This window comes from Cherax quadricarinatus, chromosome 57, assembly GCF_038502225.1.
Source record: "Cherax quadricarinatus isolate ZL_2023a chromosome 57, ASM3850222v1, whole genome shotgun sequence".
NCBI lineage: Eukaryota > Metazoa > Arthropoda > Malacostraca > Decapoda > Parastacidae > Cherax > Cherax quadricarinatus.
The window spans coordinates 3593964-3607083 of record NC_091348.1 but is presented as its reverse complement, the minus strand read 5'-3'; the positions used below and the strand labels follow the sequence as shown (position 1 = coordinate 3607083).

The window sequence follows — 13120 nt, the reverse complement described above, 5'->3', positions numbered from 1 at the left end:
AGATAGGAGTGAATGGAGACGAATGATACTTGGGACCTGACGATCTGTTGGAGTGTGAGCAGGGTAATATTTAGTGAAGAGATTCAGGGAAACCGGTTATTTTCATATAGTCGGACTTGAGTTCTGGAAATGGGAAGTACAATGCCTGCACTTTAAAGGAGGGGTTTGGGATATTGGCAGTTTGGAGGGATATGTTGTGTATCTTTAAATGTATATGCTTCTAAACTGTTGTATTCTGAACACCTCTGCAAAAGCAGTGATAATGTGTGAGTGTGGTGAAAGTGTTGAATGATGATGAAAGTATTTTCTTTTTTTGGGGATTTTCTTTCTTTTTTGGGTCACCCTACCTCGGTGGGAGACGGCCGACTTGTAGAAAAAAAAAAAAAAAAAGTCTGTTGAGTATACCTGGTAAAGTGTATGGTAGAGTTATTATTGAAAGAATTAAGAGTAAGATGGAGAATAGGATAGCAGATGAACAAGGAGGCTTTAGGAAAGGTAGGGGGTGTGTGGACCAGGTGTTTACAGTGAAACATTTAAGTGAACAGTATTTAGATAAGGCTAAAGAGGTTTCTGTGGCATTTATGGATTTGGAAAAGGCATATGACAGGGTGGATAGGGGGGCAATGTGGCAGATGTTGCAGGTGTATGGTGTAGGAGGTAGGTTACTGAAAGCAGTGAAGAGTTTTTACGAGGATAGTGAGGCTCAAGTTAGAGTATAAAGGAAAGAGGGAGATTATTTCCCAGGATGTGTGATGTCACCATGGTTGTTTAATATATTTATAGATAGGGTTGTAAGAGCAGTAAATGCGAGGGTCTTGGCAAGAGGCGTGGAGTTAAAAGATAAAGAATCACACAAAGTGGGAGTTGTCACAGTTGCTCTTTGCTGATGACACTGTGCTCTTGGGAGATTCTGAAGAGAAGTTGCAGAGGTTGGTGGATGAATTTGGTAGGGTATGCAAAAGAAGAAAATTAAAAGTGAATACAGGAAAGAGTAAGGTTATGAGGATAACAAAAAGATTAGGTGATGAAAGATTGGATATCAGATTGGAGGGAGAGAGTATGGAGGAGGTGAATGTATTCAGATATTTGGGAGTGGACGTGTCAGCGGATGGGTCTATGAAAGATGAGGTGAATAATAGAATTGATGAGGGGAAGGGGGTGAGCGGTGCACTTAGGAGTCTGTGGAGACAAAGAACTTTGTCCTTGGAGGCAAAGAGGGGAATGTATGAGAGTATAGTTTTACCAACGCTCTTATATGGATGTGAAGCATTATCTATCTCACTTATCTAATATGACATAATAAACGATATAAATAACAAAGAAACCTGATTTTTTTTTTATTATTATCACACTGGCCGATTCCCACCAAGGCAGGGTGGCCCGAAAAAGAAAAACTTTCACCATCATTCACTCCATCACTGTCTTGCCAGAAGGGTGCTTTACACTACAGTTTTTAAACTGCAACATTAACACCCCTCCTTCAGAGTGCATGCACTGTACTTCCCATCTCCAGGACTCAAGTCCGGCCTGCCGGTTTCCCTGAACCCCTTCATAAATGTTACTTTGCTCACACTCCAACAGCACGTCAAGTATTAAAAACCATTTGTCTCCATTCACTCCTATCAAACACGCTCACGCACGCCTGCTGGAAGTCCAAGCCCCTCGCACACAAAACCTCCTTTACCCCCTCCCTCCAACCTTTCCTAGGCCGACCCCTACCCCGCCTTCCTTCCACTACAGACTGATACAATCTTGAAGTCATTCTGTTTCGCTCCATTCTCTCTACATGTCCGAACCACCTCAACAACCCTTCCTCAGCCCTCTGGACAACAGTTTTGGTAATCCCGCACCTCCTCCTAACTTCCAAATTACGAATTCTCTGCATTATATTCACACCACACATTGCCCTCAGACATGACATCTCCACTGCCTCCAGCCTTCTCCTAGCTGCAACATTCATCACCCATGCTTCACACCCATATAAGAGCGTTGGTAAAACTATACTCTCATACATTCCCCTCTTTGCCTCCAAGGACAAAGTTCTTTGTCTCCACAGACTCCTAAGTGCACCACTCACTCTTTTTCCCTCATCAATTCTATGATTCACCTCATCTTTCATAGACCCATCCGCTGACACGTCCACTCCCAAATATCTGAATACATTCACCTCCTCCATACTCTCTCCCTCCAATCTGATATTCAATCTTTCATCACCTAATCTTTTTGTTATCCTCATAACCTTACTCTTTCCTGTATTCACCTTTAGTTTTCTTCTTTTGCACACCCTACCAAATTCATCCACCAATCTCTGCAACTTCTCTTCAGAATCTCCCAAGAGCACAGTGTCATCAGCAAAGAGCAGCTGTGATAACTCCCACTTTGTGTGTGATTCTTTATCTTTTAACTCCATGCCTCTTGTCAAGACCCTCGCATTTACTTCTCTTACAACCCCATCTATAAATATATTAAACAACCACGGTGACATCACACATCCTTGTCTAAGGCCTACTTTTACTGGGAAATAATTTCCCTCTTTCCTACATACTCTAACTTGAGCCTCACTATCCTCGTAAAAACTCTTCACTGCTTTCAGTAACCTACCTCCTACACCATACACCTGCAACATCTGCCACATTGCCCCCCTATCCACCCTGTCATACGCCTTTTCCAAATCCATAAATGCCACAAAGACCTCTTTAGCCTTATCTAAATACTGTTCACTTATATGTTTCACTGTAAACACCTGATCCACACACCCCCTACCTTTCCTAAAGCCTCCTTGTTCATCTGCTATCCTATTCTCCGTCTTACTCTTAATTCTTTCAATAATAACTCTACCATACACTTTACCAGGTATACTCAGCAGACTTATCCCCCTATAATTTTTGCACTCTCTTTTATCCCCTTTGCCTTTATACAAAGGAACTATGCATGCTCTCTGCCAATCCCTAGGTACCTTACCCTCTTCCATACATTTATTAAATAATTGCACCAACCACTCCAAAATTATATCCCCACCTGCTTTTAACATTTCTATCTTTATCCCATCAATCCCGGCTGCCTTACCCCGTTTCATTCTACCTACTGCCTCACGAACTTCCCCCACACTCACAACTGGCTCTTCCTCACTCCTACAAGATGTTATTCCTCCTTGCCCTATACACGAAATCACAGCTTCCCTATCTTCATCAACATTTAACAATTTCTCAAAATATTCCCTCCATCTTCCCAATACCTCTAACTCTCCATTTAATAACTCTCCTCTCCTATTTTTAACTGACAAATCAATTTGTTCTCTAGGCTTTCTTAACTTGTTAATCTCACTCCAAAACTTTTTCTTATTTTCAACAAAATTTGTTGATAACATCTCACCCACTCTCTCATTTGCTCTCTTTTTACATTGCTTCACCACTCTCTTAACCTCTCTCTTTTTCTCCATATACTCTTCCCTCCTTGCATCACTTCTACTTTGTAAAAACTTCTCATATGCTAACTTTTTCTCCCTTACTACTCTCTTTACATCATCATTCCACCAATCGCTCCTCTTCCCTCCCGCACCCACTTTCCTGTAGACACTTTCCTGGTAGACAGCAACCACCCAGGGAAGTACTACCGTCCTGCCAGATGACTGTGAAACAAAAACCTGTAACTGTTTTGCATGATGGTAGGATTGCTGGTTTCTTTTTCTGTCTCATAAACACGCTAAGATAACAGGGATATCTTGCTACTCCTACTTACACTTTGGTCACACTTCACAGACACGCACATGCATATATATATATACATACATCTAGGTTTTTCTCCTTTTTCTAAATAGCTCTTGTTCTTTTTTATTTCTTCTATTGTCCATGGGGAAGTGGAAAAGAATCTTTCCTCCGTAAGCCATGCGTGTCGTATGAGGCGACTAAAATGCCGGGAGCAATGGGCTAGTAACCCCTTCTCCTGTATACAATTACTAAAAAAGAGAAGAAGAAAAACTTTATAAAACTGGGTTGCTTAAATGTGCGTGGATGTAGTGCGGATGACAAGAAACAGATGATTGCTGATGTTATGAATGAAAAGAAGTTGGATGTCCTGGCCCTAAGCGAAACAAAGCTGAAGGGGGTAGGAGAGTTTCAGTGGGGGGAAATAAATGGGATTAAATCTGGAGTATCTGAGAGAGTTAGAGCAAAGGAAGGGGTAGCAGTAATGTTAAATGATCAGTTATGGAAGGAGAAAAGAGAATATGAATGTGTAAATTCAAGAATTATGTGGATTAAAGTAAAGGTTGGATGCGAGAAGTGGGTCATAATAAGCGTGTATGCACCTGGAGAAGAGAGGAATGCAGAGGAGAGAGAGAGATTTTGGGAGATGTTAAGTGAATGTATAGGAGCCTTTGAACCAAGTGAGAGAGTAATTGTGGTAGGGGACTTGAATGCTAAAGTAGGAGAAACTTTTAGAGAGGGTGTGGTAGGTAAGTTTGGGGTGCCAGGTGTAAATGATAATGGGAGCCCTTTGATTGAACTTTGTATAGAAAGGGGTTTAGTTATAGGTAATACATATTTTAAGAAAAAGAGGATAAATAAGTATACACGATATGATGTAGGGCGAAATGACAGTAGTTTGTTGGATTATGTATTGGTAGATAAAAGACTGTTGAGTAGACTTCAGGATGTACATGTTTATAGAGGGGCCACAGATATATCAGATCACTTTCTAGTTGTAGCTACACTGAGAGTAAAAGGTAGATGGGATACAAGGAGAATAGAAGCATCAGGGAAGAGAGAGGTGAAGGTTTATAAACTAAAAGAGGAGGCAGTTAGGGTAAGATATAAACAGCTATTGGAGGATAGATGGGCTAATGAGAGCATAGGCAATGGGGTCGAAGAGGTATGGGGTAGGTTTAAAAATGTAGTGTTAGAGTGTTCAGCAGAAGTTTGTGGTTACAGGAAAGTGGGTGCAGGAGGGAAGAGGAGCGATTGGTGGAATGATGATGTAAAGAGAGTAGTAAGGGAGAAAAAGTTAGCATATGAGAAGTTTTTACAAAGTAGAAGTGATGCAAGGAGGGAAGAGTATATGGAGAAAAAGAGAGAAGTTAAGAGAGTGGTGAAGCAATGTAAAAAGAGAGCAAATGAGAGAGTGGGTGAGATGTTATCAACAAATTTTGTTGAAAATAAGAAAAAGTTTTGGAGTGAGATTAACAAGTTAAGAAAGCCTAGAGAACAAATGGATTTGTCAGTTAAAAATAGGAGAGGAGAGTTATTAAATGGAGAGTTAGAGGTATTGGGAAGATGGAAGGAATATTTTGAGGAATTGTTAAATGTTGATGAAGATAGGGAAGCTGTGATTTCGTGTATAGGGCAAGGAGGAATAACATCTTGTAGGAGTGAGGAAGAGCCAGTTGTGAGTGTGGGGGAAGTTCGTGAGGCAGTAGGTAAAATGAAAGGGGGTAAGGCAGCCGGGATTGATGGGATAAAGATAGAAATGTTAAAAGCAGGTGGGGATATAGTTTTGGAGTGGTTGGTGCAATTATTTAATAAATGTATGGAAGAGGGTAAGGTACCTAGGGATTGGCAGAGAGCATGCATAGTTCCTTTGTATAAAGGCAAAGGGGATAAAAGAGAGTGCAAAAATTATAGGGGGATAAGTCTGTTGAGTGTACCTGGTAAAGTGTATGGTAGAGTTATAATTGAAAGAATTAAGAGTAAGACGGAGAATAGGATAGCAGATGAACAAGGAGGCTTTAGGAAAGGTAGGGGGTGTGTGGACCAGGTGGTTACAGTGAAACATATAAGTGAACAGTATTTAGATAAGGCTAAAGAGGTCTTTGTGGCATTTATGGATTTGGAAAAGGCGTATGACAGGGTGGATAGGGGGGCAATGTGGCAGATGTTGCAAGTGTATGGTGTAGGAGGTAGGTTACTGAAAGCAGTGAAGAGTTTTTACGAGGATAGTGAGGCTCAAGTTAGAGTATGTAGGAAAGAGGGAAATTTTTTCCCAGTAAAAGTAGGCCTTAGACAAGGATGTGTGATGTCACCGTGGTTGTTTAATATATTTATAGATGGGGTTGTAAGAGAAGTAAATGCGAGGGTCTTGGCAAGAGGCGTGGAGTTAAAAGATAAAGAATCACACACAAAGTGGGAGTTGTCACAGCTGCTCTTTGCTGATGACACTGTGCTCTTGGGAGATTCTGAAGAGAAGTTGCAGAGATTGGTGGATGAATTTGGTAGGGTGTGCAAAAGAAGAAAATTAAAGGTGAATACAGGAAAGAGTAAGGTTATGAGGATAACAAAAAGATTAGGTGATGAAAGATTGAATATCAGATTGGAGGGAGAGAGTATGGAGGAGGTGAACGTATTCAGATATTTGGGAGTGGACGTGTCAGCGGATGGGTCTATGAAAGATGAGGTGAATCATAGAATTGATGAGGGAAAAAGAGTGAGTGGTGCACTTAGGAGTCTGTGGAGACAAAGAACTTTGTCCTTGGAGGCAAAGAGGGGAATGTATGAGAGTATAGTTTTACCAACGCTCTTATATGGGTGTGAAGCGTGGGTGATGAATGTTGCAGCGAGGAGAAGGCTGGAGGCAGTGGAGATGTCATGTCTGAGGGCAATGTGTGGTGTGAATATAATGCAGAGAATTCGTAGTTTGGAAGTTAGGAGGAGGTGCGGGATTACCAAAACTGTTGTCCAGAGGGCTGAGGAAGGGTTGTTGAGGTGGTTCGGACATGTAGAGAGAATGGAGCGAAACAGAATGACTTCAAGAGTGTATCAGTCTGTAGTGGAAGGAAGGCGGGGTAGGGGTCGGCCTAGGAAGGGTTGGAGGGAGGGGGTAAAGGAGGTTTTGTGTGCGAGGGGCTTGGACTTCCAGCAGGCATGCATGAGCGTGTTTGATAGGAGTGAATGGAGACAAATGGTTTTTAATACTTGACGTGCTGTTGGAGTGTGAGCAAAGTAACATTTATGAAGGGATTCAGGGAAACCGGCAGGCCGGACTTGAGTCCTGGAGATGGGAAGTACAGTGCCTGCACTCTGAAGGAGGGGTGTTAATGTTGCAGTTTAAAAACTGTAGTGTAAAGCACCCTTCTGGCAAGACAGTGATGGAGTGAATGATGGTGAAAGTTTTTCTTTTTCGGGCCACACTGCCTTGGTGGGAATCGGCCGGTGTGATAATAAATAAAATAAAAATAACAAACTTCTGCTGAACACTCTAACACTACATTTTTAAACCTACCCCATACCTCTTCGACCCCATTGCCTATACTCTCATTAGCCCATCTATCCTCCAATAGCTGTTTATATCTTACCCTAACTGCCTCCTCTTTTAGTTTATAAACCTTCACCTCTCTCTTCCCTGATGCTTCTATTCTCCTTGTATCCCATCTACCTTTTACTCTCAGTGTAGCTACAACTAGAAAGTGATCTGATATATCTGTGGCCCCTCTATAAACATGTACATCCTGAAGTCTACTCAACAGTCTTTTATCTACCAATACATAATCCAACAAACTACTGTCATTTCGCCCTACATCATATCTTGTATACTTATTTATCCTCTTTTTCTTAAAATATGTATTACCTATAACTAAACCCCTTTCTATACAAAGTTCAATCAAAGGGCTCCCATTATCATTTACACCTGGCACCCCAAACTTACCTACCACACCCTCTCTAAAAGTTTTCTCCTACTTTAGCATTCAGGTCCCCTACCACAATTACTCTCTCACTTGGTTCAAAGGCTCCTATACATTCTCTTAACATCTCCCAAAATCTCTCTCTCTCCTCTGCATTCCTCTCTTCTCCAGGTGCATACACGCTTATTATGACCCACTTCTCGCATCCAACCTTTACTTTAATCCACATAATTCTTGAATTTACACTTTCATATTCTCTTTTCTCCTTCCATAACTGATCATTTAACATTACTGCTACCCCTTCCTTTGCTCTAACTCTCTCAGATACTCCAGATTTAATCCCATTTATTTCCCCCCACTGAAACTCTCCTACCCCCTTCAGCTTTGTTTCGCTTAGGGCCAGGACATCCAACTTCTTTTCATTCACAACATCAGCAATCATTTGTTTCTTGTCATCCGCACTACATCCACGCACATTTAAGCATCCCAGTTTTATAAAGTTTTTCTTCTTCTCTTTTTTAGTAAGTGTCTACAGGAGAAGGGGTTACTAGCCCATTGCTCCCGGCATTTTAGTCGCCTCATACGACACGCATGGCTTACGGAGGAAAGATTCTTTTCTACTTCCCCATGGACAATAGAAGAAATAAAGAAGAACAAGAGCTATTTAGAAAAAGGGGAAAAACCTAGATGTATGTATATATATATGCATGTGCGTGTCTGTGAAGTGTGACCAAAGTGTAAGTAGGAGTAGCAAGATATCCCTGTTATCTAGCGTGTTTATGAGACAGAAAAAGAAACCAGCAATCCTACCATCATGCAAAACAGTTACAGGTTTCTGTTTCACAGTCATCTGGCAGGACGGTAGTACTTCCCTGGGTGGTTGCTGTCTACCAACCTACTACCTTAACCTGATATATACTCTAAAATGAATAAAGTATGTAATTCATGTAGTGGTATGGGCGGTGTCGGCGGTGGACGACAGTTTGTCTGGAGACGGGACAAAATACTTCTTGAATAATTTCGCTAATATCATCTATACGACTTATTTATCTACCAAAGTTCATCTAATATGACATAACAAACAATATAAATAACACCGAAACCTGATATATACTCTCCCATACACAAATATTCATACTCAGCTCCCCTATCCCCCACACATACAAATGTTCATACTCAGTACCCCCCTCCCCATACACAAATATTCATACTCAGCTCCCCTATCCCCCACACATACAAATGTTCATACTCAGTACCCCCCTCCCCATACACAAATGTTCATACTCAGTACCCTCCTCCCCATACACAAATGTTCATACTCAGTACCCTCCTCCCCATACACAAATGTTCATACTCAGTACCCCTGTCCTCTGCACAAAGAAACAAAGACGCTCACCAGGAGAGGGAGGCCGGAACCTGAGCCAGATGACTGCTCGATGAGATCACTAAGAGTGTCATTTGGTCCCATGATGATCCCCACAGGCTTGTTGTACACAAGTAAACTGTTTTCTCGCTGACGATACCTGTGAAGACATACACATATGAAGGTGATAGGAGCAATGGCATGTCAATTTCAAGAAAAAATGAACACAATATAGTTCAGCCACTTCAGGGTAATTTATACATTATATTTACATATTTGCTTCACCATCCCCTCTCTTGTGGAGCTAAAGCCAAGGCCAGCCATCAGAGTTGAAACAGGTATATAAAAGTACAGTATTCACATTCAGAGTACAGTTATGTATAAATATTAATACTAGACAGGTGCACACCATTGTACAAATGTTAATACTAAAATGCATAGGAATGTGTCAAAGTAATGGTATTAGTATCAGTTCTGATTGATTTTGAAAGGTAGTAGGATCAGTATCATTGAATATCAACTAATTTTGATGGAATGAAATTCAGTGTAAAATTGAGCATCGGTAGCAGCAAATATTTTGGTTTAATCCCATCCCTACCAGTGTGTGCAGTACAGTAATGTGGCAATGTTAATACTGCACAGGTGTACAGTGAAGTATATAATGTACAAAAATTAATACAACACAGGTGTACAGTAATGTAAAATTGTTAATACTACACAAGTAACATTAATACTAGATATTAATATCAAGAATTGTTAAAACGAGACATGTTTAATGCAGAAATGCTAATACTACACAAATCCAAAATAATATACAAATGTTAACATGGTAAGGTCTCACATGTGACTTCAGCCCTTTCACTGTCTAGACCCTGAAAATTATTACTGCTCACAGTGTTCACTTTTAACCTTTTGAGTGTCCATCCCATAGTTCTACAGCTTTGAAGACAGGGTCCAAGCTGTAGTTCTACGCCATAAGCTCAGCTCACTCTGATAAACTGTGAGCGGTAAATTTGGGCCTAGATATGAGAGAATACATCTAGGTGGTATGTGTGCACCACATGAAACAAATCCTGCAGCACACAGTGCATAATGAGATAAAAAAAAACTGAGACCGTAATTTTTTATTAAAACAGCGACTTTGCGGTGTTTTTTCGTATTTTTTTTGTATAGTTGTATTTGCGATTTCTTAGTCTTATTTGATAGAATGGAAGATATATTACAGAAATAGAGATGATTTTTGATTGGTTTTAGTACTGAAAATGGCTTGAAACTAAGCTCAAAGTAGCAGAAATGTTAAATTTTTGCCGATGTTCAAGAAGAAACAAATGACCTCACATGTCTAATACACGCCAGCTGGTGTGTCTAACGTAAGTTCACAAATGTGGTGATATTATTTATACAATTATTACAATACTGCATGATAGTAAATCTTCTATTTTTTAGTTTGAATAAAAATTCATTATGCAAATTAAAAATCAAAATGGAATTCATTTGTTAAGCCTGAAAACATAACTAATAAACAAAGGAAATGTTAGTTTAGTGCCAAGAATGCCTGCATTGTTTATTCTGGACCCTATTTTGAAATTGGAATATTTTGAACTTTGCCCTAAATTGGCCAAATTACCAATTTCCAATCACTTTATTTTGTAGTTGAAACAGTTGAGTTGGCGATTTCTTGTGCTCAATTGATAGAATAAAAGTAATACTAGTGAAATAGCTAAGAATTTGGTCAACTGGAAAAAGGTAATTGGCCTAAAATGGGAGTCAAAATCGGCAAAATCGCCGATGCGTAAATATCGCTAACACATCAAAATTCGCGAGAGCATAATTTCGTCAATTTTCCATCGAATTTCATACTTTTGTTTTATTACCTTCAGAAAAAGATTCTTTACCATTTCATAAGAAAAAATAACAAAATTATTTTTTGAAAATTCTTGGACACTGGTGCGCACTTTGAAATTTGGCCTCTGGACCCTGAAAGGGTTAATCTCCTTACAGCCACTCAGTACACTAGCTTTCACAGTCTCCAAGACTACATATTTGTACAAGTTTCCTGTTGTTTTTCCTCTTGGAAGAGGAAAAACAAGAGGAAAATGGAAGTACAAAAGAAGTTCGTTGTCAAGGGGTTAGTGATATGTCTCAGCATCAAGCAATCTCCAAGATTACATATTTTGTCTATGAATTTGTACTTTATTGTGCATCCCATAGTAGAAGATAGAGGAAAAACAAGAGGAAAATGGAAAAGGTACAAAAGAAGCTCACAGTAAAGGAGTTAGCTAGTGTGTTCATGTGTGTGTTTACATTCTCAGTGTATCGTGACAGCTTAAGAAATTATTAAAATTTGTGAACAATGTATGTCGATGGTTATAATTATAATAATAATAATAATAATAATAATAATAATCGCTCTGGAGTGCTTTAAAGGAATTTCCCAGTAAACATAAAATTGAATGTTTTAATTTTGGGTGGGGACACTTTTGAAGCATCAGTAAGGGGTAATTCCTTTATTAGCGACGAATTCGTTTACCGCCGCCGCCTTAGGCCCCAGAGTCCGTCGTTAAGTGAGGAGAGGCTGTATAAGTAATGTGCTGAATCTTCACCATCTTCATTCAATCACTCCACAGAACTGAAGATCATTGAACCAGTTTAAACAGTATGTAATTATTTTGTAATTAACCATCTGTCATTAGCTACCTTTCTTATTGTACCTATGAATGTAATTAACCCTTTGACTGTTTTTTTTTTTTTTTTTTTTTTTTTTTCAACAAGTCGGCCGTCTCCCACCGAGGCAGGGTGACCCAAAAAAGAAAGAAAATCCCCAAAAAGAAAATACTTTCATCATCATTCAACACTTTCACCACACTCGCACATTATCACTGTTTTTGCAGAGGTGCTCAGAATACAACAGTCTAGAAGCATACACATATAAAGATACACAACATATCCCTCCAAACTGCCAATATCCCAAACCCCTCCTTTAAAGTGCAGGCATTGTACTTCCCATTTCCAGGACTCAAGTCCGACTATATGAAAATAACCGGTTTCCCTGAATCCCTTCACTAAATATTACCCTGCTCACACTCCAACAGATCGTCAGGTCCCAAGTACCATTCGTCTCCATTCACTCCTATCTAACACGCTCACGCACGCTTGCTGGAAATCCAAGCCCCTTACCCACAAAACCTCCTTTACCCCCTCTCTCCAACCCTTTCGAGGACGACCCCTACCCCGCCTTCCTTCCCCTATAGATTTATATGCTTTCCATGTCATTCTACTGTGATCCATTCTCTCTAAATGACCAAACCACCTCAACAACCCCTCTTCTGCCCTCTGACTAATACTTTTATTAACTCCACACCTTCTCCTAATTTCCACACTCCGAATTTTTTGCATAATATTTACACCACACATTGCCCTTAGACAGGACATCTCCGCTGCCTCCAACCGTCTCCTTGCTGCTGCATTTACCACCCAAGCTTCACACCCATATAAGAGTGTTGGTACTACTATACTTTCATACATTCCCTTCTTTGCCTCCATAGATAACGTTTTTCGACTCCACATATACCTCAACGCACCACTCACCTTTTTTCCCTCATCAATTCTATGATTAACCTCATCCTTCATAAATCCATCCGCCGACACGTCAACTCCCAAGTATCTGAAAACATTCACTTCTTCCATACTCCTCCTCCCCAATTTGATATCCAATTTTTCTTTATCTAAATCATTTGACACCCTCATCACCTTACTCTTTTCTATGTTCACTTTCAACTTTCTACCTTTACACACATTCCCAAACTCATCCACTAACCTTTGCAATTTTTCTTTAGAATCTCCCATAAGCACAGTATCATCAGCAAAAAGTAACTGTGTCAATTCCCATTTTGAATTTGATTCCCCATAATTTAATCCCACCCCTCTCCCAAACACCCTAGCATTTACTTCCTTTACAACCCCATCTATAAATATATTAAACAACCATGGTGACATTACACATCCCTGTCTAAGACCTACTTTTACCGGGAAGTAGTCTCCCTCTCTTCTACACACCCTAACCTGAGCCTCACTATCCTCATAAAAACTCTTTACAGCATTTAATAACTTACCACCTATTCCATATACTTGCAACATCTGCCACA

The 13120-nt window shown here is 40.0% G+C and overlaps 1 protein-coding gene across 1 annotated transcript in view; it reads right to left on the bottom strand.

Annotated features, from left to right (window-relative positions):
* Positions 1–13120, bottom strand: part of tkv (serine/threonine receptor kinase thickveins) — a 377353-nt gene that overhangs the window by 160602 nt on the left and 203631 nt on the right. Inside the window, exon 4 of the mRNA XM_070097287.1 lies at positions 9009–9135. Coding sequence (XP_069953388.1) covers positions 9009–9135 — 127 coding nt within the window. The remainder of the gene's footprint in view (positions 1–9008; positions 9136–13120) is intronic.